Source organism: Leguminivora glycinivorella, chromosome 8, assembly GCF_023078275.1.
Source record: "Leguminivora glycinivorella isolate SPB_JAAS2020 chromosome 8, LegGlyc_1.1, whole genome shotgun sequence".
In the NCBI taxonomy this organism is placed as follows: Eukaryota; Metazoa; Arthropoda; class Insecta; order Lepidoptera; family Tortricidae; genus Leguminivora; species Leguminivora glycinivorella.
In genome coordinates this window covers 26,991,874-27,015,624 of record NC_062978.1, presented here as the reverse complement: position 1 = coordinate 27,015,624, position 23,751 = coordinate 26,991,874, and the positions used below count along the sequence as shown (strand labels likewise).

Below are 23,751 nucleotides of genomic sequence, written 5' to 3'. Positions count from 1 at the left end.
TTTCATACATAATCTTCTGTCTCACGCGCGGAGCTATGACTAAACTTCTCTTTCGCTCTTACTGAATTTCGTATTAGAGAATGTACTGAATATTTCTCCATAGGAGCGCAATTCAAAGCGCTCCGTTGAGCGCGGTGCGTATGAAATTGTATAGGAAGGGAATTGGCGGATTAATATAGACTGTATAATGAACTTTTAAGAAATATAAGTAATTGTTTGATTGGACTTTTTTGCGATAGTTTTTATATAGTATAATACATTAATTTGAGGTACCATAATTGATGTATTACTATAGTTTAATTGTGATTATTTTTGGGAGTGCACCGCACAAGCGCACTTTAGGGCAAGCCGCTACTGGTTGAGTGGATGCACTGTATCCTGGCAGTCGGAGAAGCAGCCTACGGTTGCCTTATCATCAGCCGAAAGTGAATATATGGCTTTAGCGTCTGCCACGAAGGAAGCATGCTATTTACGTCGATTTATCCAGGAAATAACAGGTAAATTGCATATAGTTAACTTAGCTTCTGACAGTCAGAGTGCCATCAATCTCGTTCGAAATCCTGTACACCACAACAGGTCAAAGCACATCGACTGCAGGTTTCATTTCATTAGGGAGAAGGTCTCTAATAATGTTGTGAAATTAGAATATATCAAAAGTAGTGATATGCCTGCCGATGTACTTACTAAGCCACTAGGGCCTATAGTACATAAAAGGTGTATACTTAACTTAGGATTAGAAACTTAAGTTCTTGTTTTGTGTTTGTCTAGCACAACGTCGATTAAGGGCGGCTGTTGTAGTTTGTAACCTCTTTTGTGCTGACAAATATCGTTTTTATAAGTTCTAGTTCTATTGTTCCATTTTTTGATATATTTTTGTATAGCCGTCACTTCAAATAAAACACTCGTAGCAACAACATCTCTTTTTACTATTTTTTACAAATAACTTCCGTTATATTAGTTCTACAACACTAATTAATGAAAAAATACAAAGATAAGCATCAGAGTTCGAGTGGGGACTTGTAATGTGACGTCACTTCTAAGTATAAATTGTACCTATGCGTGACGTCACGCGAAAGTTCAACGCACTGTATCGTCGTCATTTTTCGTTAACGAGAAAAAAGAAAAAATACGCGTCTAAAATTTTTTGATAATCTAACCGACGGACTAATTAGTTTGTTTAGTCGTCTCGCCTATTATTTGATTCTGCGCCTTCGATCACCGTCAATAAAGTGTCATGAATAACGGAAGCTTGCTTAATGTTAGGAGCGAGGGTTAAAAATTTCACCACCCCTTTCCTAGTGGGTGTCAAAAAGTCTGGCTGGCAACCTGTCTATGTAACATATTTGTTTTCTTTCAACCCTTTTATTGTCTTGAGTTGCACTGAAACTTACAGATTCCTGTGCTCTGCCAACCCCGTTTGAGAATAGAGACGTGAGTGAGTGTTTATATATATATAAGTCTTCAACGGTGAGCATTTGGAAAAATGGAATACGTGTGGTGACATCGTTTTCGTAAAGTTATCACCTGATAGTGACGAGCTTTGCTTACTTTCTACTCTGTTTCTGCTTTTATTCATTCCCATAACCTGCGTTCGTAGCTGAATGCACATACGCTTACGAAACGCTCACGAAACGAATCTCTATCGCTCTTTCGTTTTGGTGCGATAGAGCCAGACTACCTTTCGCGGCGTTTCGTTTTCGTTTCGCGTCATAGAAATTCCATTCGGCTACGGGGCCTGATCGAGATACCAACTGCTAAAGGGATTTAAAATACAAATTGTAACAAAAATAGTGTAGAAGTCTGTGTTCCAATTTTAGAAGTTTTGTCAACCGAGTTCAGGAATTGGTGCTTAAACTGGATACATTACGAGTTTGCAACCCACAGATGCAACTTGGGTATACGTAAATAGGTATACGTGAAATGAAAAGGAATCAAGGAGAAAAAAACAATTCAATTGTTTTTAAGTTTAACAAAACTTTATTAGAATCCGGAATATAGATGTAGACGTTATACCCGCGATATTAAGAGACAAGTCATATCTCTTTCATCCTACGTTAATGACATAGAAAGTATAAATAAGATTATGTTTAGTCCCATGCGCCGGGGCAGTTGTAGTGGCGGTTGATGCGTTTCCAGTCCATGTCGGTGATGTACTCACGTTGACCCATCACACCCTCGAAGTCCTACAAAACAATAAAAGTACATTACTTCAATGACCAATAAACTTGCTGGATTATGAGTCTCAGTTGCGGGTAACTCAGTTTCCGTGATCATGATGCACGTCATTGGCATCGCAATAGAAATTGCAAGTTTTAATGGGTCTGCAACGTGCAACTGATAACCCTTGAGTTGCAGGCGTCCATAGGTTACGGTGAAAGCTTTCCATCAGGCAGACCGTATGGTTGTTTGCCACCGAAGTGGTATTAAAAAAATATCGGGAAATACTCGTATATCGGTATAGTGAAACTAACCGTGAAATTAATAATTCAAAACTGTTATTGCTCGATTTGCTGTTAAAAGCAGAAAAGTGTCATTTTATTCAAATCAACTTCTTCTTTAAATCCTGTTATTCTCTTGGTTCGAATCATATTCCTTCGTTGACTCCGGTAATTTGAAGAATATGCCTAACTAAAATCAGGTAATAACTAGGGATGTAGCGAGAGGGGTAAACCCAAACAAAGAAGGATGGATCTTGTGAAAGAGGATATCAGAAAGAGGGGAGTGCTAAGATGACGAAAGATAGAAAGGCATGAAAGAGGAAAACGAGTTGTACCGATCCCATATAACGTGGGATAAGGGTAGGAAGAAGAAAAATAAGTAGTAGGTAATAACTATCCTATCAAAATTACAAAATCGAGTTTTTACCTGGAGAGCTACAATGGTAGGAAGACCGTTGACGGAGAACGCTCTGGCAGGGTATTGCAGGCAGCTCACGTAGTCATAGGGCAATCCGTAGTTGGTCACGTTGACGGGACTTTCTTTCATGAAGTTCTCCTCCATGCCTGAAATAGTGCTTGTAAGTAATACTCGTACACTGAACACAAATAACATTTCAAGAATTATGAACCGAAAAATCTAAAACCCGTTCTGTGTCATGCCGAGTTCAAAAGTCCTCGTCATATTACTAGTAACAGCGGTGCATTTTTTGACGCAGTAGTAATGCAGTTACACTTGAAGTGTGGTCATCTAAACTACCCAGGTATTTTAGATCGATGATTGTGGTACTCGCTGTTGCTTTACCTTCTCTTAGTGATATAGGTAAAACTTTTCCCATACAATAAACTCACTCAGGTTTTGCTCTCTTTGCCGTTCATGACCGCGCATCCGCATTAGGTAATTTCAGGTCAGGTCCTCATGGTAGGAATGAGACAGCAGTATTAAATGAGACAAGAGATAATGGAACTTACCAGGTTGGATGTTCTCAAAGGCGATTCTGATGTAGTCATCTCTGTCATGGGTCGCTTGCATATGGTAGAATCCGAGGATGTGCATCCACTCGTGCACGATGGAGGCGTGGCGGAAGCAGCCGACTCCAGAGGTGTTGCGGGCCACGTTGTAGGAGTGGGCGCCTCTGGCCTCCCAGTAGCCGATATCGGCCCAACAACCGCCGGCGATACCCTGGGGAGACAAGAAATTTCGGTAAACACAAAATAGAACGTTTTAGAATAAATCCACACTATGTTGGCGACAATATTTACAGCCTCGCTGGGGAAATTATTATTTTAAACATTTACTTCGACGAAATTATGACGTTTACTTAACCCTTGCTCAGACGCCTATCAAAATCGGCGCTATCATATCTTGGCTTGACTGTAAAAATTATTGTTTTTCTAGTCTTAACGGTTCCCTTAAACAGTCGATTGCCCAGAAAGCAGCGGTGGAGAACTTGCGTCAAACTGAGGCGCACCTATACAGACCAAAGGTTGCTTAGTAGCTTATTACTAAACTTTACTTTTTTTTTACTTATCCTATTGAAAGTGTCCCACTGCTGGGCAAAGACCCCTTGGTTATCCATGACTCCCGATTCTCGGTTTCCTTCGGCTAGTGTCCAGGAAGGCGTCATGGTCGTCCCGCCATCTTTGCCTATGCCTAGGCCTGCCCACGCTTTATCATCGGCATCAACTTGTTGGCTATGTTAGTTAGGATAGGTACATTCTATAGACGTGGCCGGCCTAGTCCCATTTAAGCCTAGCGGTTTTTTTGCCAACATCAGCAATGAGAGTCTTGGAGCGCAGCGTGGTGTTACAACGCGATCGGTCCTTCTAACACCTAGAATGCTGCGCTCCAGAGCGCGGTGGCGAACCTTCAGTTTAGACTTCTGCTTCTCTATAGGTTAGGACAGGTAGAATAGTTACAGGCGTTATCGACACGATCTTCGACTTCTTCATCTTGCCTTTTGCAAAGAGACTACTCGTAATTGGCTCGAGTAAATGAATTCGTCGACGTATTAGTATAGTTGGCCCGTCTACCTCGACCATACGCTGTCATTCAAGCTATGTGGCTGAACACTTACAGTCACACGGACGTAAGCGGTGTCGTTCGGCTCACGGTAGCGGAACTTGACGCAAGTGTGACGCTCAATGTCTGCGATAGCCTCTTCGATGTCCGCTACCTGCTGGGGGTCTGGAAAAGCCAAGTTTAGTATTTGAATCGGAAAATTCACCCCAAGCATATAGATATAGTAGAAGCCATCTTGGAGAGAGACCTGTAGGTAACGGATAAATACTTCCAGCGCCCAACGGTTAGACTTACTTTATCTGGTTGGAGGGCAATCAAATACCATGTGACAAATTGTCTGTTCCCGAACTCCATTCGATTATGACATTGACCAATAATTTGGCTGAATCATACACAAATATTTACGGATTAGCGTAATACTAAAAGATAAACTATATAAAGTAGGTAATAGGCTTATCTTGATATTAAATACATGAACTTATGTGATTCATAATTGAGCCCATAATTATATATATTCTACTGCTGGGTACATAATGCTGCTGGGGATAAGATGGCTAAGGGCTACAGTCCCCATGCTAGCCCTTTAACGCTCAAAAATTTTTTTCTATTTTTTTCTGGTTTCAAGCACATAAATGAGTTCTTAGGGGTAATATGAACCACAGAAAAATAATAAAAAAAATATTTTGTGTGTTATGTTTTAGAAAACATATGCTAAGAATACTTGACATTGGCCAACTTTCAGCAAATAACTTTTCATAACCAATGTTCAGTATTCTTGACATTGCGAACGGATTAGAGAGATAACTAATTTAAAAAAAATGAGTTTTTATGTTAAAAGTATTTATGGAGTAACTTTAAACGTCGAAATACAATTTATATTCACTTCCAGAGTCAGACTAAGCTAAGTTGGCAGTAGTTTTGATAGATCCACATGTTCAAGGGTGAAGTAACCGTCATAATTTCATTGAAGTTTGACGTGTAAATGACACTTGTGGAGTTTGTGCCATCAAAAGAGCTGTCAACTTACCTTGGTTTGATACGAGGCATAATCTTAATTTGCAATTTGAACCCTAAATGTTTGTTTTCCCAACTTTGCAATACCTACATGTACCGTAAAAGATATACACCAGCAAGGGTCACGTCATGTACCATCGTACCTACTGAACTATAAATCATAAAACTCGTGTATTTTTTGCATTATTCCAGCATTTGGCCACGGCTCTTGAAAGCCTGGAGTCCGTTTTTTGCAACCAATCACAGGTTTTGGCGTAGACACTAGTTTCATGAAAGCCAATGCCTGTGCTTCCACTCCAGACGGTAAACTAGGGCTAGTTGGGATTAGTCCGGTTTCCTGAATGTGTCTTTCTTGAAAGTCTAGGAACTACCGTTTGCCTTTCTGACAAATGCAATTGGTTAGGCTTTGCCCTGTGTTTTATCAGCTTAATTGCTAGTTGTAATATGTATCGGTAAAGCCTAGCGGTAAGAACGTGCGAATTTATTTGAATCTGGAAGTCGCGGAGACATAATCATTTGATATTTGCTGGTCGCTTTACGCTGAACAAAAAAATTTTTAAGGAAACCGAATTAATCCCAATAAAGTCTAGTCTGGTTTTCTAAAAGTTAATGCTTATACCAATCATTGAGATTAGTTGATGCCATAAACCACGATAGGTCAAGGATGATTATGACTGCTAGTTGTAATCTAAATTTCTTTAGGAGCATGGTATTTTCCGTAGCAGCGGCTTGTTTCCGATACAGCAACCATTCAGTGAAACATTGAAAATTTCAAATACGCCAGCACGTACAAATACAAAAAACTTTAAAAGCCTCATTTCTTTGTTTTGTTTTTCGGGAAACATTGATGTCTGCCTCGTATTCTATCATTGAAAAAGAGTGTCAGTAAAATCGCTTTGAGTGTTTATGTTCTTGGTCTTTGTCGGCAGAAAGTGTTCGTAGTGATAGAAAAGTTGATCATTTAAACACTGGCAATGAGATTTATTAGGGTAGTTCTCAAATTACAGGGTTAAAGTCGTTTTTTCACCTGAGAAAAAGAGAAGACAAGGTGCTTGACTTCATCATCTGAACTAAATTTAGTCCTTTAAGAACATAATTATGGTATGGTATCTTGTCTGATCTCGCAATTGAAATGTCAGATTGATTTATATGCTCTTCTTCATTATTGCTGCCAGATAAGGGGTGTTACTCTAGAGGCTCGAACTCCAGAAGTTCTTCAATTCTCCATTTTATTTTGCTATAAGGTCAAAAACCAGACAAAAACACATGCATCATTCAAAAAACACCCACGCACAGTGTCAATATATAAAACACATTACAAATATATAGATTATATCGAAACAAACATAAAAATGTATATATGATACGTCTTCACTCATGGTAACTTTATCTTCGCAATGTTAAAATTACTTAACAGCCTAACAATAATGTACTTTGTTCATAGCGGCGCAATGCTAAGTATACTTAACATGCGTACCAATAAGTACATTTCTAAGAATCTCGCAAAGCTAAGCATACTTAACACGCATATTTGTAGCTCTGTCTAGTGTTCATTGGGCGTCTATATTATTAGAAATATATAATAACATAAAGAAAATATACCTAAGAACACATTGTAATGGTGTGTAAATAAATATCTTTGTTATAAATATTTTTTAGAAATTTATAATTTTCTAGTGTCCCAAGGCTGATTGCTGTCACTTCGTGATCCTGACAATAACTTTCGAAATATATTAGCCTAGGCAATGATTTCACTTGTCGAAGATACGTTAGGGTTTACACTATTATTTTATTCATAAAAGTACTGAAATAAAGTGAAAATTACGTTGCAATAATTTTTTGAATCTCGTGTTAAGTATACTTGACACTGCGAATTAAAGGGCTAGTCTTACAGACTTGTGATGTGTTGTTGGAAGAATCATAACACAGAATACTCACCAAAAGTTGGTCCCTCACCGAATTCCCAAATCACAGTGTTGTCCGGCCACTTGGTATCAGGCCAGGTGTACGCGTTACGGCCCATGGCATACTCTTGCACCATAGCCTCGATCTGCCAGTCGTCTAGCACGATGTCGCCTTCGAACTTGCCGCTGTACAACTCCGGGTTGTCTAATAGGGGGGAGACCCCGTTAATGGGGAGGTCTTGCGGGATAGACCAGCATTCTCTGTGAATTAATACATAGTAATTACATTTTGGACAGTTGAAGAAGACCTGCCAACTGCTGATGCTGTTGTTATTAGTGGTTTGAGCCACCGTACAAGGTCTGTCCCCAGAGAGAACTAGGATTAAGGGAAGCAGGAAAAAGAGGACTTATAATTGATATGTCCGGAATATAAATATTAGGAGTACCTAGGTATGCGAGAAGTATCTCGCGGACGCTTTGGCATAATAGATATAAATGTGGTTATTTGTGTGTAGATTAGCCCTTTTTGAAAACTCCTAAAGAAATATAAGAGGTTTCAAATGAGCTGGCCACCCTTGGAGTTACTTGCGAGTTAGTGATGTTCTTTAGGTACACGACGCCCTGTAAGGGCACACAATACTCTTAAAGCTATCTTATTACAATGTACCCGTCTAATGAATTTATCTATTACAATTTTATTATATATTTGTAATTTATTTATATATTGGGAAGCGCATCGTGACTTTATTTTCACATCAGAATTTTAAAAACATCACACTGTTGTTTGACCATACTGTGTCATCACTATATTGGCACAAATGACATTAACACTTACCCTTCTGGGTATTTTCCAAGAAACTCCTAAAAGCCTGGATTTCCTCCCTAGACCTAGCTAAAGGGGGGAGGCCAAGGCTACCCTAAGCAGCAAACGACAGCATATAATCGCATCATTTCGTCTATATACAGCTTATTTTGTTTCATGGACTATATATAATCTTTACTTATCATTATCAAACCCTGTGTATCTTAAGATAAATTTACTAATTAATTAACGTTTGACACTTCTTCCGGGTTTTTCGTAAATACATATATGCAGTCATAGAGTAACCTTTGCGACGATAGGACACTAGTTTGCGAACGATCGCTTACCCGAATATTAGACTTTGACTATGTAGTATGTAGAGGAGAAGTTTCACGTACTTACGTAAGGAGCAAGTACTTTAATAGCATACTTGAAAACAGTCTATACTTGCTTATACTCGCTCGCAACGCTTATCGTCTCTTTGCTTTACTTTAGATTCGTTCAGAACCCGCATTTATAAATGGGATGCTTTTGAAAATACCAAATTACTTATGTTCACAAAAATGCTTCGTTTTACTATTTTGTTATACTAATACTTAAGGCGCTATTGACACTGATTCCATTCGATTAAACTGTTTTTGTCGCTCGAATTATACGCAGCCTCCATAGTGAGCGTCCAATCGCTGTATCCATACAGTTAGTCATGGTGCATGGTGGGTTATAGTGGTGAGTCTTTCTTTAGGCCTTGTGTAATGCCAGGGGCGTTTCTTTCGTAGGTACATCCGGGGCGGCCTCGCATGTATGGCAACACTCTCATATTAATATCAATCTGATGTATGTACTTATGACGTTTCGATAGTATATGCTGATCTCAGGGTTAAACAAGTATATAGGTATTTAATGTTCACTTTGTATCTTGCATGCTTTGTTGCATGTTAATTATACGATGTAATGTCAAAATATTACGAAAAGTGGCCCGCCGAGTTTCTTGCCGGTCCCATAGTGGATACCCCCCTCCCAACTGAGGGGGGACTGAAATCTTCTCGAGGCTGAGGCGTAGGGTTAGAGCCGGCGTAGCTTTATTTGACGTACATAAGCGTATTGTAATATGCCTACTTGAAAAATAAATATTTCTTTTTCATTTTATCATTACGTTGACCCTTCTGTACAATTGGTTCACTGGCCTTCCCCATTGTAATGATTATTAGGATTAATATCTTATCAAATATTCTAACTACGCATTAAATATGGTCTGTATCAAGTTTAGGTTATCATGACTGATCATATAAATCAGGGTCATTTATCGATAACATGTTTTAAAGTATTGGGTTGGTAAGAAAGTAATGAGCGAATCATAACCAATATTGTAATTTTTATTTAATTTATTATTTTAATCATTTATCAAAAATATAACGGCCTTCGTTATCTACTACTTGTCTCCATCGTTCTGGTAAAGAATGAATAGCATCGGCGAAGAAGTTCTTAGGTTTAGATTCAAAAAACTCAGCTATGTACTGTCGTAGATGGGCTTGATCATCGAACTTTTTTTCATTCAAGGCATTGCTTAGCGATCTGAACAATGCGTAATCCGTAGGTGCCAAGTCTGGAGAGTACGGTGGATGAGGTATCACTTTCCAACCTAGCTCCAATAGCTTTAGCCGAGTCACTTATGCAATGTGTGGGCGAGCATTGTCGTGTAAGAAAAAACTTTAGCATGCTGTGGACGATTCTGACAGATTTTTTGGTTTAAATTTTCAAGCTGATTACAGTATACTGATGCGGTAACAGTCATTCCACTTGGTAGGAGTTCCCAGTGAATAATACCATGAATATCCCACCAAACGGAGAGCATAACTTTTTTCGGGTGAGGCTCTGTTTTTGGTGCCTCTATTCCTTTTTCGTTTGGAGCTAGCCACTGACGTTTGCGTGTGTGATTTATATATAAGACCCATTTTTCATCTCCAGTGATAAGATGGTCCAACCAGTTGAATGTGCGGCAAAAAGACAGAAGTTGTATGCAGATATCGGCACGGCGGTTTAGTTGATCTCTATCAAGTTCGTGCGGTATCCAAACACTGTATTAAATTTGTAGTTTTTTCCCAACTCGTGTAAATGTGTTTCTATGGTGACATGAGAGCAGCCTAACTCGGTAGCAAGAGTACGACTCGTTAGCCTCGGTTCTCCTTCAATTAAGGTTTTTAATTTGGCTACATCAATCTTCACCAGTCGACCAGACTTAGGTTGATCTGATAATGAAAAGTCGCCACTACGAAACCGCTGGAACCATCGTTTCGCCGTGGCCTCAGACACAACTTCAGGAGCAACACGCTGACATATATTACGCACTGCTTCGGCGGCTGAATGGGCAGACTGAAATTCATATAGTAAGCAATGCCTTACATGCACTTTTAATTCGTCCATTTTCTTCCTTATATTAGCTCAGCGACAGCTAGTGAATGACTGACGAGAAACTGTGCGACTCACCCTTTATATACTTTCGACCATAGAAGATTCTAGAAGTCTCTCAAAAATTTTATGTAGAATTCAATCGATCGCTCATTACTTTCTTACCAACCCAATAATAGAAACTTATCCATAAATACGTATTAGGGTTATACCAAAGATAATATGATACCGTATAAAATGAGAGAAAAATATACCTACCACGGAATCATCAAGAAAAAAATATGTCGTCTCTCCTTTGGGTTGATAGACGTTCGGTTGACTATAACGATAGGTATTTAGCAATTTTAAAACGTAACAGTTAGTCATATGGGTCAAATAGTTAGAACTGATATTCTAAATCCCATGTCGAGAGATCTGATGGTAATGTGACTACACCTATAGGTATTTATCCAATCTCTTTGTGTGTCACACTGGAAGGGTAGGACAGATGGCACCACTCCGAAGTGTAGAAAAAAACATTGAAAAGTTTATGTAATTTGACATAGATGGCTGGTCTTAGTGCAAGAAATAAAAATATCAATGATGAAAAATTTAAATTGAATACAAACATCTCTGGTGATAAATGATTTGGGATTACAATGACGATTTTCCTTAAGCGGATATAATGCATGTTGTATTTCCTTAAATTGAATCATTGTGGTAAATATATCTGACGTTAGTTCATATTCATTATTAATTCGAGAGAATATTGTAAAATACACTTCGATAATAACTTCACAGTGACAGTTTGTGTAAAACCCCATTCGGTAAAGGAGTTCTGTGTTATAATCATCGAACCAACACTGTAAATAATTTATGTGTAAGTATTTTTGAAGTTAATCATTAACACTAGTATTTCTTATAAACTGACAAAGATACCATAGGTACACTAAAGCGGCGGTCGAGGTGGTGTAGCGGTTTATCACGTCAGCCGCGTTAGCTGGAGACCCGGGTTCGATTCCCGGCTTCGCCACCAATGGGCTTGATCGCTTTTTCTTTAGGTATCTATTTCAGTTTATAATTTTTATATAGTAGTGTTACTACTTAAAAAAATAATAATAATTTGATTTGTTTCCTACATCGCTAGTATTTCTGTTTTGTATTATTTTTGGTTTGTGCAAATTAAGCCCAAATAATGAAGATATAGCAACTTAAGTACTATTGAGTAGAAAGTGCACAGTGGGTTCAATTGTGTTGTGGGCGATGGTCTGTCTAGCATTCGTGTCAACGCAACATCACCGTTTTTGTTCAACCCCTTGTTTACTAAAGACTGGTTACTAAGAATGTCACTGAAACCTGAGAAGTTTAATTTGCCCTGACTACACCCCTTATTGGGTGTAAGCGAGAGCTTATGTTTACTTGCAATCAAAATGTTTGCTTCTGGGTTACAGATTAAAATTACGCGTTAATAAAACAATGCGAATGCATTTGCAACCCCTAAACCAAAAAGTGTATATTTACTATCTGTCGTAAAATAAGTACATATTTTCAGACACGTTAAAAATGCTCCATAGACAGATCATCATTTTGTGGATGTTTGTAACCAACTCACTAACGAATGGATTTCCGGACACATCGACGATCTCACCAAAAACAACACGAGAACCTGGACTAATAACAGTTACTGAGTTGCCAGTACCTTTGATGGATGCCAGTACTATAAATACTACGATGGACTTTATTAAAACAATGACAGACAATACTACGAATGATTCTGCAACTACAGACACGCCTACATTGCTAACAAGCACCACTGAGAATAGCAGTGAAACTACAATTCCTAGCCCTTTATCCAAAAACAATATAAATTTAACTAGAGAAAATACAGAAGCTTCTACTGTAACGTTAAATCTCAGTACAATGAGAACTACAGAAGAGTTTGCCTCCAATTTGACTTGTTCCAATGCTGCGTACTGCGACCTATATTCTACTTCTACTGCGGATACAAAAATATCTCCATCTATAGAATACACTACAGATACTGGAATAGGATCAACTTTGGCTACAGGATACATTTCTACCACAGAGATTGAGGAGGTAATACCAACTACAGACGGCATAATTGGTATTAAAACTTCGCCAAAAATGACTACAGATCCTAGTACCATAAAAACTAATAGAATACCTACTCCAGATATCAGTACTGAAGACCTACAAACACACTATGTAACTGGTTCTACAGATGTTACGGGTTTAACTTCCGCATTAAATTCCAATTTGACAAAGAATAATGAATCAACTACTACTTTAGCCGCTAGCACGGTTGAAAGTAAATTTAGATACTCAACTGCTAATACATGGATTTTAAGTACAGATTTATAGCACGACAGAAACTTCCAATACCTCGAAAATGGCTATCAAAAACGTTACGGATGTGACAACTCTTTCTAATGATTCAAACATGACACATACTATCCCAAATTCCAGTACCAGTTCGCCAAGTGTTACTGCTTACAATACTAAGAGTACTCCAACTACCACTTATAGTATTGAAGGATCTACAAGCATGTCTCCTACTGACATCATCACAATTGGGACTTCAAAATCATCTAAAGTGATTGACTTGAGGACAACCAAAATGTCAAAATCTCCAAATTTCGGAGCTACAAATTTTGAAACCACTGAAATGTGGGTTATAGTGGTGAGTCTTTCTTTAGGCCTTGTGTAATGCCAGGGGCGTTTCTTTCGTACATCCGGGGCGGCCTCGCATGTATGGCAACACTCTCATATTAATATCAATCTGATGTATGTACTTATGACGTTTCGATAGTATATGCTGATCTCAGGGTTAAACAAGTATATAGGTATTTAATGTTCACTTTGTATCTTGCATGCTTTGTTGCATGTTAATTATACGATGTAATGTCAAAAATACTGACATCATCACAATTGGGACTTCAAAATCATCTAAAGTGATTGACTTGAGGACAACCAAAATGTCAAAATCTCCAAATTTCGGAGCTACAAATTTTGAAACCACTGAAAGTGTGAAAGGATCTACAGCGGATGATTTTAGTTCAATAGAGACAATAAATCCATCAAATCCAACTCTAGACTCAATAACAACGATAACTAACGAAAAAGCTACAACTCTATCTGCAAATTTAAACACAACAAATAATACGGCGACAAATTTAACGATATCTATAAAACAACTGACAGCAAGGTTGACGTCGAACATAATATTAGTAGCATTAATATCATGCATAACTATACTGCTGTTATTATCTATATTCATATACAGACAGAATCCGACGGCGTGTTGGATCTAAACATTATGACTTAGAAGATGATATTAAACTAGACTCATTCAACTTATACTGCAGTTCTAATACACGTGACACAAATAATGTTTCTGGTAACTTTGGAACTGACGTGCCAATCAGCATACTAAAAAGGATATCAAGGCCACAGTATCTAGACTCGCTAGAACCCTTTGAATGATGATTTTTATTTATACTTGTAGTTAAAGTACATTTTTGAGTTTGAAAACATATTAAGACACAAACATAAGCCTGCTGCAAAGAATCTACGTCAAGATTTGTCTGCTCATTAATTCCTTGAATTATAAAAAGTACGTTCGGCATGCTTCAAGGAAAGGGTCGCTAAGAAGTAGACTGGACCACCTGGTCATATGCAAGATCTTTTGGGGCAACACGTAATATATTTTTCCCCTCACTAGCTCAGAAACACGTGTTTTGTCCTTTAATAGCAGCGGGTAAAAACGCATTTTATCCACTAGTGGGTAATGTAATTTGACCTTGAATAAAGTCAAATTAACTGCTTTAAAATTGATAAAAGTAGGTGAATCTAGTAATAAAGATGATTTACCACCTGTGGAACTACTGGAAGCAGTGATAAACGCATTTTTTGCGTTGTAGTTTCCTCGCTATTAGTGAGGGGAAAAGTTTTGTGTTACACTCGGGTGCAAATGTATTTTAGTTCTCGTGTGTTAAAAACTTGCAAGTTCAGGATTTTATTCTCGAACCACCCGCATCGCTCGTGGTTCAACTATAGAATCCTTTCACTTGCTCGTTTTTCTATTCCACACTCGGCGTTAAAATACAACTTTGCCCCCTTGTATAACAAATAACTAATGTAGGTACTTAAAATGGTGGCCAGGTGAATTGTGTTATTGATCACAGATCTAATGATACTAATTTATTATTAAGCTAATCTCATCATTTTCCATTTTACTGCGGTCCATAATTGCATTGTAACTAAAAGTAAATTTTAAATATGTATTTTTAAACCTCTTTGAAGTTTCTTAAATAAAATGATTTAGTATATTTCTGATAATAACAGCTTCTACTTCGATAGCTTCAAAAAGTGTATCCGTCACCTAAATAATACTATTAATTATTTGAGCTGTTTAGTCATAAGTAAAGACTTAAGTATCGGTTTAATTAAAAGTTTTTCTTTTTATGAATTCAATAATTTGTTAAGTTTTAATTGGACTCTCGAAGCAAGCATTTTTATGTTTTATTTAGACATCATTTCAAAGTTTTCTTTTGTTAAATATTATGAATTACCAAAAAGCTTTGAAAATAATATTCTATGATAACATTAATCAATGAATGCATCTTTCAATGGGGGGGGGGGTTAGATGACTTTATTGAAAAACAAACAAAAAAAAACAACTATAAATAAACTTAGAAATAAGAATATTCGAAATTATAATTAGACTGAAATTGTATTAATCTTAATTTAATTGCTGTTAAATAATTTTATTGATGAACGTGTAATATTTACAATATTATTAATAAAATGCCTATGTCTATGTCTATGTCTTAACGGCCTCTGATTAAAAATCATAAAAATATAATGATATTTCGTACGTAAGCACAGAAAAACTTCTTGCTACGAACTGACTCGTAACCACAACTGTAAACTTACTGAACAAGTGTGACAAAAAAGTGGTTAGTGTGCAAATATTAAATTTGCGACCGTTTTCACAACCACGAACTTTCAACAAACCCAGCGAAAATCTGAACAAGTTTCACGATGCGCGCTCCAGGGCACGTAGTCGCACAAAGTAACGCTCACGATAATATCTATTTCATAGCTATCTATCTCTATCGCTCTTGCGTATTGGCGCGACAGAGCTAGACTGCATTTCTGTTGGCGTCTGCCGTCGACGATTGCCATTCAGCCACGCCGGCAGCTGTTGCATAATGGAATTATGTAAAAAGCACTTTATATTTATTAATATAATTTTAAAATTTTAAATGTATTGTGACTTAAAATTTTATCAAAGTGGTGCGCTGTTTTAGGTCATTTAGTATTTTATGCAACACACTTTGAATTTGTACTACGAAACTTTGTCTCTAATTTTAAATGTACGTAGAACGGACCAAGACATGACGAATATTGTGGTTGTCGTATAAAGTAAGAGGACATTTTGAATCCTTTTCATAATGATTTTTAACTTTGTGTGCTCTAAGTCAAATTAAATAATACTTACATAACAACTCCAAAGTTTTTTCGATGTCCTCAGCATAGTTTCTCTAGTTGTGAATTTTGATATTTGGCTTTATTCATGTAAGATTTAGTAATTTTTTTGCAGTTTCCCTACGCCAGTTGGTTCTGCAAGATTATTTTATGACACGTGTGTTAAGTGGTGTATTGGTAAGGGCTTTGATCTGATCTGTCCAATGCATTAGGGAATATCTTCTTGACCTACATCCAACATCCATTGACCCATATTAGTCCATATCGCAGGCAAAATTATAATTGGGTAAACGTCCCGTCCCGTTTTATTACAAGTATCAAACGGCGTTAGCACAGTTAGTCTCATAAACGTTTAAATTAATTGCTCCAAGACTGCGGTTGCCTGATATCTGAGTCGACATTTACAAATCATTTTAATGAAATCACTTTGATTATGATTTTAAATGCAAAATGTCTATGAAAATGAGATGCTGTTTAGTACTTAACAGTTACAAAGACTGTGGTATCAAATAGTTGCCAACTTAGGTTGGCCAGCCTGACGGTCTACCCAGCGACGAAATATATATAATCATGTCGACGTCCGTATCGTGAAACTTGTTCAGATTTTCGCTGGGTTTGTTGAAAGTTCGTGGTTGTGAAAACGGTCGCAAATTTAATATTTGCACACTAACCACTTTTTTGTCACACTTGTTCAGTAAGTTTACAGTTGTGGTTACGAGTCAGTTCGTAGCAAGAAGTTTTTCTGTGCTTACGTACGAAATATCATTATATTTTTATGATTTTTAATCAGAGGCCGTTAAGACATAGACATAGACATAGGCATTTTATTAATAATATTGTAAATATTACACGTTCATCAATAAAATTATTTAACAGCAATTAAATTAAGATTAATACAATTTCAGTCTTATTATAATTTCGAATATTCTTATTTCTAAGTTTATTGATAGTTGTTTTCTTTTGTTTGTTTTTCAATAAAGTCATCTAACCCCCCCCCCCATTGAAAGATGCATTCATTGATTAATGTTATCATAGAATATTATTTTCAAAGCTTTTTGGTAATTCATAATATTTAACAAAAGAAAACTTTGAAATGATGTCTAAATAAAACATAAAAATGCTTGCTTCGAGAGTCCAATTAAAACTTAACAAATTATTGAATTCATAAAAAGAAAAACTTTTAATTAAACCGATACTTAAGTCTTTACTTATGACTAAACAGCTCAAATAATTAATAGTATTATTTAGGTGACGGATACGCTTTTTGAAGCTATCGAAGTAGAAGCTGTTATTATCAGAAATATACTAAATCATTTTATTTAAGAAACTTCAAAGAGGTTTAAAAATACATATTTAAAATTTACTTTTAGTTACAATGCAGTTATGGACCGCAGTAAAATGGAAAATGATGAGATTAGCTTAATAATAAATTAGTATCATTAGATCTGTGATCAATAACACAATTCACCTGGCCACCATTTTAAGTACCTACATTAGTTATTTGTTATACAAGGGGGCAAAGTTGTATTTTAACGCCGAGTGTGGAATAGAAAAACGAGCAAGTGAAAGGATTCTATAGTTGAACCACGAGCGATGCGGGTGGTTCGAGAATAAAATCCTGAACTTGCAAGTTTTTTAACACACGAGAACTAAAATACATTTGCACCCGAGTGTAACACAAAACTTTTCCCCTCACTAATAGCGAGGAAACTACAACGCAAAAAATGCGTTTATCACTGCTTCCAGTAGTTCCACAGGTGGTAAATCATCTTTATTACTAGATTCACCTACTTTTATCAATTTTAAAGCAGTTAATTTGACTTTATTCAAGGTCAAATTACATTACCCACTAGTGGATAAAATGCGTTTTTACCCGCTGCTATTAAAGGACAAAACACGTGTTTCTGAGCTAGTGAGGGGAAAAATATATTACGTGTTGCCCCAAAAGATCTTGCATATGACCAGGTGGTCCAGTCTACTTCTTAGCGACCCTTTCCTTGAAGCATGCCGAACGTACTTTTTATAATTCAAGGAATTAATGAGCAGACAAATCTTGACGTAGATTCTTTGCAGCAGGCTTATGTTTGTGTCTTAATATGTTTTCAAACTCAAAAATGTACTTTAACTACAAGTATAAATAAAAATCATCATTCAAAGGGTTCTAGCGAGTCTAGATACTGTGGCCTTGATATCCTTTTTAGTATGCTGATTGGCACGTCAGTTCCAAAGTTACCAGAAACATTATTTGTGTCACGTGTATTAGAACTGCAGTATAAGTTGAATGAGTCTAGTTTAATATCATCTTCTAAGTCATAATGTTTAGATCCAACACGCCGTCGGATTCTGTCTGTATATGAATATAGATAATAACAGCAGTATAGTTATGCATGATATTAATGCTACTAATATTATGTTCGACGTCAACCTTGCTGTCAGTTGTTTTATAGATATCGTTAAATTTGTCGCCGTATTATTTGTTGTGTTTAAATTTGCAGATAGAGTTGTAGCTTTTTCGTTAGTTATCGTTGTTATTGAGTCTAGAGTTGGATTTGATGGATTTATTGTCTCTATTGAACTAAAATCATCCGCTGTAGATCCTTTCACACTTTCAGTGGTTTCAAAATTTGTAGCTCCGAAATTTGGAGATTTTGACATTTTGGTTGTCCTCAAGTCAATCACTTTAGATGATTTTGAAGTCCCAATTGTGATGATGTCAGTAGGAGACATGCTTGTAGATCCTTCAATACTATAAGTGGTAGTTGGAGTACTCTTAGTATTGTAAGCAGTAACACTTGGCGAACTGGTACTGGAATTTGGGATAGTATGTGTCATGTTTGAATCATTAGAAAGAGTTGTCACATCCGTAACGTTTTTGATAGCCATTTTCGAGGTATTGGAAGTTTCTGTCGTGCTATAAATCTGTACTTAAAATCCATGTATTAGCAGTTGAGTATCTAAATTTACTTTCAACCGTGCTAGCGGCTAAAGTAGTAGTTGATTCATTATTCTTTGTCAAATTGGAATTTAATGCGGAAGTTAAACCCGTAACATCTGTAGAACCAGTTACATAGTGTGTTTGTAGGTCTTCAGTACTGATATCTGGAGTAGGTATTCTATTAGTTTTTATGGTACTAGGATCTGTAGTCATTTTTGGCGAAGTTTTAATACCAATTATGCCGTCTGTAGTTGGTATTACCTCCTCAATCTCTGTGGTAGAAATGTATCCTGTAGCCAAAGTTGATCCTATTCCAGTATCTGTAGTGTATTCTATAGATGGAGATATTTTTGTATCCGCAGTAGAAGTAGAATATAGGTCGCAGTACGCAGCATTGGAACAAGTCAAATTGGAGGCAAACTCTTCTGTAGTTCTCATTGTACTGAGATTTAACGTTACAGTAGAAGCTTCTGTATTTTCTCTAGTTAAATTTATATTGTTTTTGGATAAAGGGCTAGGAATTGTAGTTTCACTGCTATTCTCAGTGGTGCTTGTTAGCAATGTAGGCGTGTCTGTAGTTGCAGAATCATTCGTAGTATTGTCTGTCATTGTTTTAATAAAGTCCATCGTAGTATTTATAGTACTGGCATCCATCAAAGGTACTGGCAACTCAGTAACTGTTATTAGTCCAGGTTCTCGTGTTGTTTTTGGTGAGATCGTCGATGTGTCCGGAAATCCATTCGTTAGTGAGTTGGTTACAAACATCCACAAAATGATGATCTGTCTATGGAGCATTTTTAACGTGTCTGAAAATATGTACTTATTTTACGACAGATAGTAAATATACACTTTTTGGATTAGGGGTTGCAAATGCATTCGCATTGTTTTATTAACGCGTAATTTTAATCTGTAACCCAGAAGCAAACATTTTGATTGCAAGTAAACATAAGCTCTCGCTTTCTTAGCTGCTGTTCTTATTATGATTGGATTATCCTAGTTAATTATTAATGTAGTTTAGAATATTTATAATATAAGTTAGTTTAAGATTTTTGCATGAATGTATTTGTAATTTAATTTGTGTTGCATACTTTTTAATCTGTTGAATAAATAGATAAATACTTGATACCACAAATGTGAATTGACTCGAGTTTGAATTCATGGCTTATTTTTACATCGCTCGTACTCTAAGAACAAATCAATTTATTTTCATTACAATCATTACATACACATTATTCTAGCATTTATTTCATGTTTATAGGTCGTTTGTTTTGAACGCACGCCAAATCGAGCTCGTCAAATTAAAACCGCAATGGAAAACTAATTTTGACATCCAATCGTCGAGCAGACTGCCGTTCACGGTACTAAATATGATACTTTTTCTTTCTATCTTGATATAGCTCTGTGGTCAAACGTCCCTAGGAGCGGCGCTCCAGATTTACCTAATATTTCATACATAATCTTCTGTCTCACGCGCGGAGCTATGACTAAACTTCTCTTTCGCTCTTACTGAATTTCGTATTAGAGAATGTACTGAATATTTCTCCATAGGAGCGCAATTCAAAGCGCTCCGTTGAGCGCGGTGCGTATGAAATTGTATAGGAAGGGAATTGGCGGATTAATATAGACTGTATAATGAACTTTTAAGAAATATAAGTAATTGTTTGATTGGACTTTTTTGCGATAGTTTTTATATAGTATAATACATTAATTTGAGGTACCATAATTGATGTATTACTATAGTTTAATTGTGATTATTTTTGGGAGTGCACCGCACAAGCGCACTTTAGGGCAAGCCGCTACTGGTTGAGTGGATGCACTGTATCCTGGCAGTCGGAGAAGCAGCCTACGGTTGCCTTATCATCAGCCGAAAGTGAATATATGGCTTTAGCGTCTGCCACGAAGGAAGCATGCTATTTACGTCGATTTATCCAGGAAATAACAGGTAAATTGCATATAGTTAACTTAGCTTCTGACAGTCAGAGTGCCATCAATCTCGTTCGAAATCCTGTACACCACAACAGGTCAAAGCACATCGACTGCAGGTTTCATTTCATTAGGGAGAAGGTCTCTAATAATGTTGTGAAATTAGAATATATCAAAAGTAGTGATATGCCTGCCGATGTACTTACTAAGCCACTAGGGCCTATAGTACATAAAAGGTGTATACTTAACTTAGGATTAGAAACTTAAGTTCTTGTTTTGTGTTTGTCTAGCACAACGTCGATTAAGGGCGGCTGTTGTAGTTTGTAACCTCTTTTGTGCTGACAAATATCGTTTTTATAAGTTCTAGTTCTATTGTTCCATTTTTTGATATATTTTTGTATAGCCGTCACTTCAAATAAAACACTCGTAGCAACAACATCTCTTTTTACTATTTTTTACAAATAACTTCCGTTATATTAGTTCTACAACACTAATTAATGAAAAAATACAAAGATAAGCATCAGAGTTCGAGTGGGGACTTGTAATGTGACGTCACTTCTAAGTATAAATTGTACCTATGCGTGACGTCACGCGAAAGTTCAACGCACTGTATCGTCGTCATTTTTCGTTAACGAGAAAAAAGAAAAATACGCGTCTAAAATTTTTTGATAATCTAACCGACGGACTAATTAGTTTGTTTAGTCGTCTCGCCTATTATTTGATTCTGCGCCTTCGATCACCGTCAATAAAGTGTCATGAATAACGGAAGCTTGCTTAATGTTAGGAGCGAGGGTTAAAAATTTCACCACCCCTTTCCTAGTGGGTGTCAAAAAGTCTGGCTGGCAACCTGTCTATGTAACATATTTGTTTTCTTTCAACCCTTTTATTGTCTTGAGTTGCACTGAAACTTACAGATTCCTGTGCTCTGCCAACCCCGTTTGAGAATAGAGACGTGAGTGAGTGTTTATATATATATAAGTCTTCAACGGTGAGCATTTGGAAAAATGGAATACGTGTGGTGACATCGTTTTCGTAAAGTTATCACCTGATAGTGACGAGCTTTGCTTACTTTCTACTCTGTTTCTGCTTTTATTCATTCCCATAACCTGCGTTCGTAGCTGAATGCACATACGCTTACGAAACGCTCACGAAACGAATCTCTATCGCTCTTTCGTTTTGGTGCGATAGAGCCAGACTACCTTTCGCGGCGTTTCGTTTTCGTTTCGCGTCATAGAAATTCCATTCGGCTACGGGGCCTGATCGAGATACCAACTGCTAAAGGGATTTAAAATACAAATTGTAACAAAAATAGTGTAGAAGTCTGTGTTCCAATTTTAGAAGTTTTGTCAACCGAGTTCAGGAATTGGTGCTTAAACTGGATACATTACGAGTTTGCAACCCACAGATGCAACTTGGGTATACGTAAATAGGTATACGTGAAATGAAAAGGAATCAAGGAGAAAAAAAACAATTCAATTGTTTTTAAGTTTAACAAAACTTTATTAGAATCCGGAATATAGATGTAGACGTTATACCCGCGATATTAAGAGACAAGTCATATCTCTTTCATCCTACGTTAATGACATAGAAAGTATAAATAAGATTATGTTTAGTCCCATGCGCCGGGGCAGTTGTAGTGGCGGTTGATGCGTTTCCAGTCCATGTCGGTGATGTACTCACGTTGACCCATCACACCCTCGAAGTCCTACAAAACAATAAAAGTACATTACTTCAATGACCAATAAACTTGCTGGATTATGAGTCTCAGTTGCGGGTAACTCAGTTTCCGTGATCATGATGCACGTCATTGGCATCGCAATAGAAATTGCAAGTTTTAATGGGTCTGCAACGTGCAACTGATAACCCTTGAGTTGCAGGCGTCCATAGGTTACGGTGAAAGCTTTCCATCAGGCAGACCGTATGGTTGTTTGCCACCGAAGTGGTATTAAAAAATATCGGGAAATACTCGTATATCGGTATAGTGAAACTAACCGTGAAATTAATAATTCAAAACTGTTATTGCTCGATTTGCTGTTAAAAGCAGAAAAGTGTCATTTTATTCAAATCAACTTCTTCTTTAAATCCTGTTATTCTCTTGGTTCGAATCATATTCCTTCGTTGACTCCGGTAATTTGAAGAATATGCCTAACTAAAATCAGGTAATAACTAGGGATGTAGCGAGAGGGGTAAACCCAAACAAAGAAGGATGGATCTTGTGAAAGAGGATATCAGAAAGAGGGGAGTGCTAAGATGACGAAAGATAGAAAGGCATGAAAGAGGAAAACGAGTTGTACCGATCCCATATAACGTGGGATAAGGGTAGGAAGAAGAAAAATAAGTAGTAGGTAATAACTATCCTATCAAAATTACAAAATCGAGTTTTTACCTGGAGAGCTACAATGGTAGGAAGACCGTTGACGGAGAACGCTCTGGCAGGGTATTGCAGGCAGCTCACGTAGTCATAGGGCAATCCGTAGTTGGTCACGTTGACGGGACTTTCTTTCATGAAGTTCTCCTCCATGCCTGAAATAGTGCTTGTAAGTAATACTCGTACACTGAACACAAATAACATTTCAAGAATTATGAACCGAAAAATCTAAAACCCGTTCTGTGTCATGCCGAGTTCAAAAGTCCTCGTCATATTACTAGTAACAGCGGTGCATTTTTTTGACGCAGTAGTAATGCAGTTACACTTGAAGTGTGGTCATCTAAACTACCCAGGTATTTTAGATCGATGATTGTGGTACTCGCTGTTGCTTTACCTTCTCTTAGTGATATAGGTAAAACTTTTCCCATACAATAAACTCACTCAGGTTTTG

General features: G+C 37.0%; 1 protein-coding gene across 2 annotated transcripts; it reads right to left on the bottom strand.

The window, feature by feature from the left end:
• Nucleotides 1–1,954: 1,954 nt before the first annotated feature.
• Nucleotides 1,955–23,743, bottom strand: LOC125228712 (seminal metalloprotease 1-like). Of its 2 annotated transcripts, XM_048133370.1 has the most exons (7): nt 23,654–23,743; nt 8,212–8,219; nt 7,411–7,637; nt 4,514–4,623; nt 3,408–3,618; nt 2,866–3,002; nt 1,955–2,183 (listed from the first exon to the last, which is right to left on the bottom strand). In XM_048133370.1, the coding sequence occupies exons 1-7, from the start codon at nt 23,726–23,728 to the stop codon at nt 2,088–2,090; spliced, it is 864 nt and encodes a 287-aa protein (XP_047989327.1). In that variant the 5' UTR covers nt 23,729–23,743; the 3' UTR covers nt 1,955–2,087. The 2 variants fall into 2 exon arrangements, with proteins under 2 accessions (XP_047989327.1, XP_047989328.1); XM_048133371.1 differs by lacking the exons at nt 8,212–8,219; nt 23,654–23,743 and adding an exon at nt 7,823–7,875.
• Nucleotides 23,744–23,751: the final 8 nt, after the last annotated feature.

What these genes read in the sequence shown, in the direction of transcription:
- LOC125228712 (XM_048133370.1), bottom strand. Translation starts at nt 23,728, where the DNA reads ATGGGAAAAGTTTTACCTATATCACTAAGAGAAGGTAAAGCAACAGCG. An exon ending in CGGTGAGGGACCAACTTTTG is followed by an intron (nt 4,624 to 7,410) that starts GTGAGTATTCTG and finishes TGGCTTTTCCAG; the next exon opens with ACCCCCAGCAGGTAGCGGAC. An exon ending in CTTTGAGAACATCCAACCTG is followed by an intron (nt 3,003 to 3,407) that starts GTAAGTTCCATT and finishes GCACTATTTCAG; the next exon opens with GCATGGAGGAGAACTTCATG.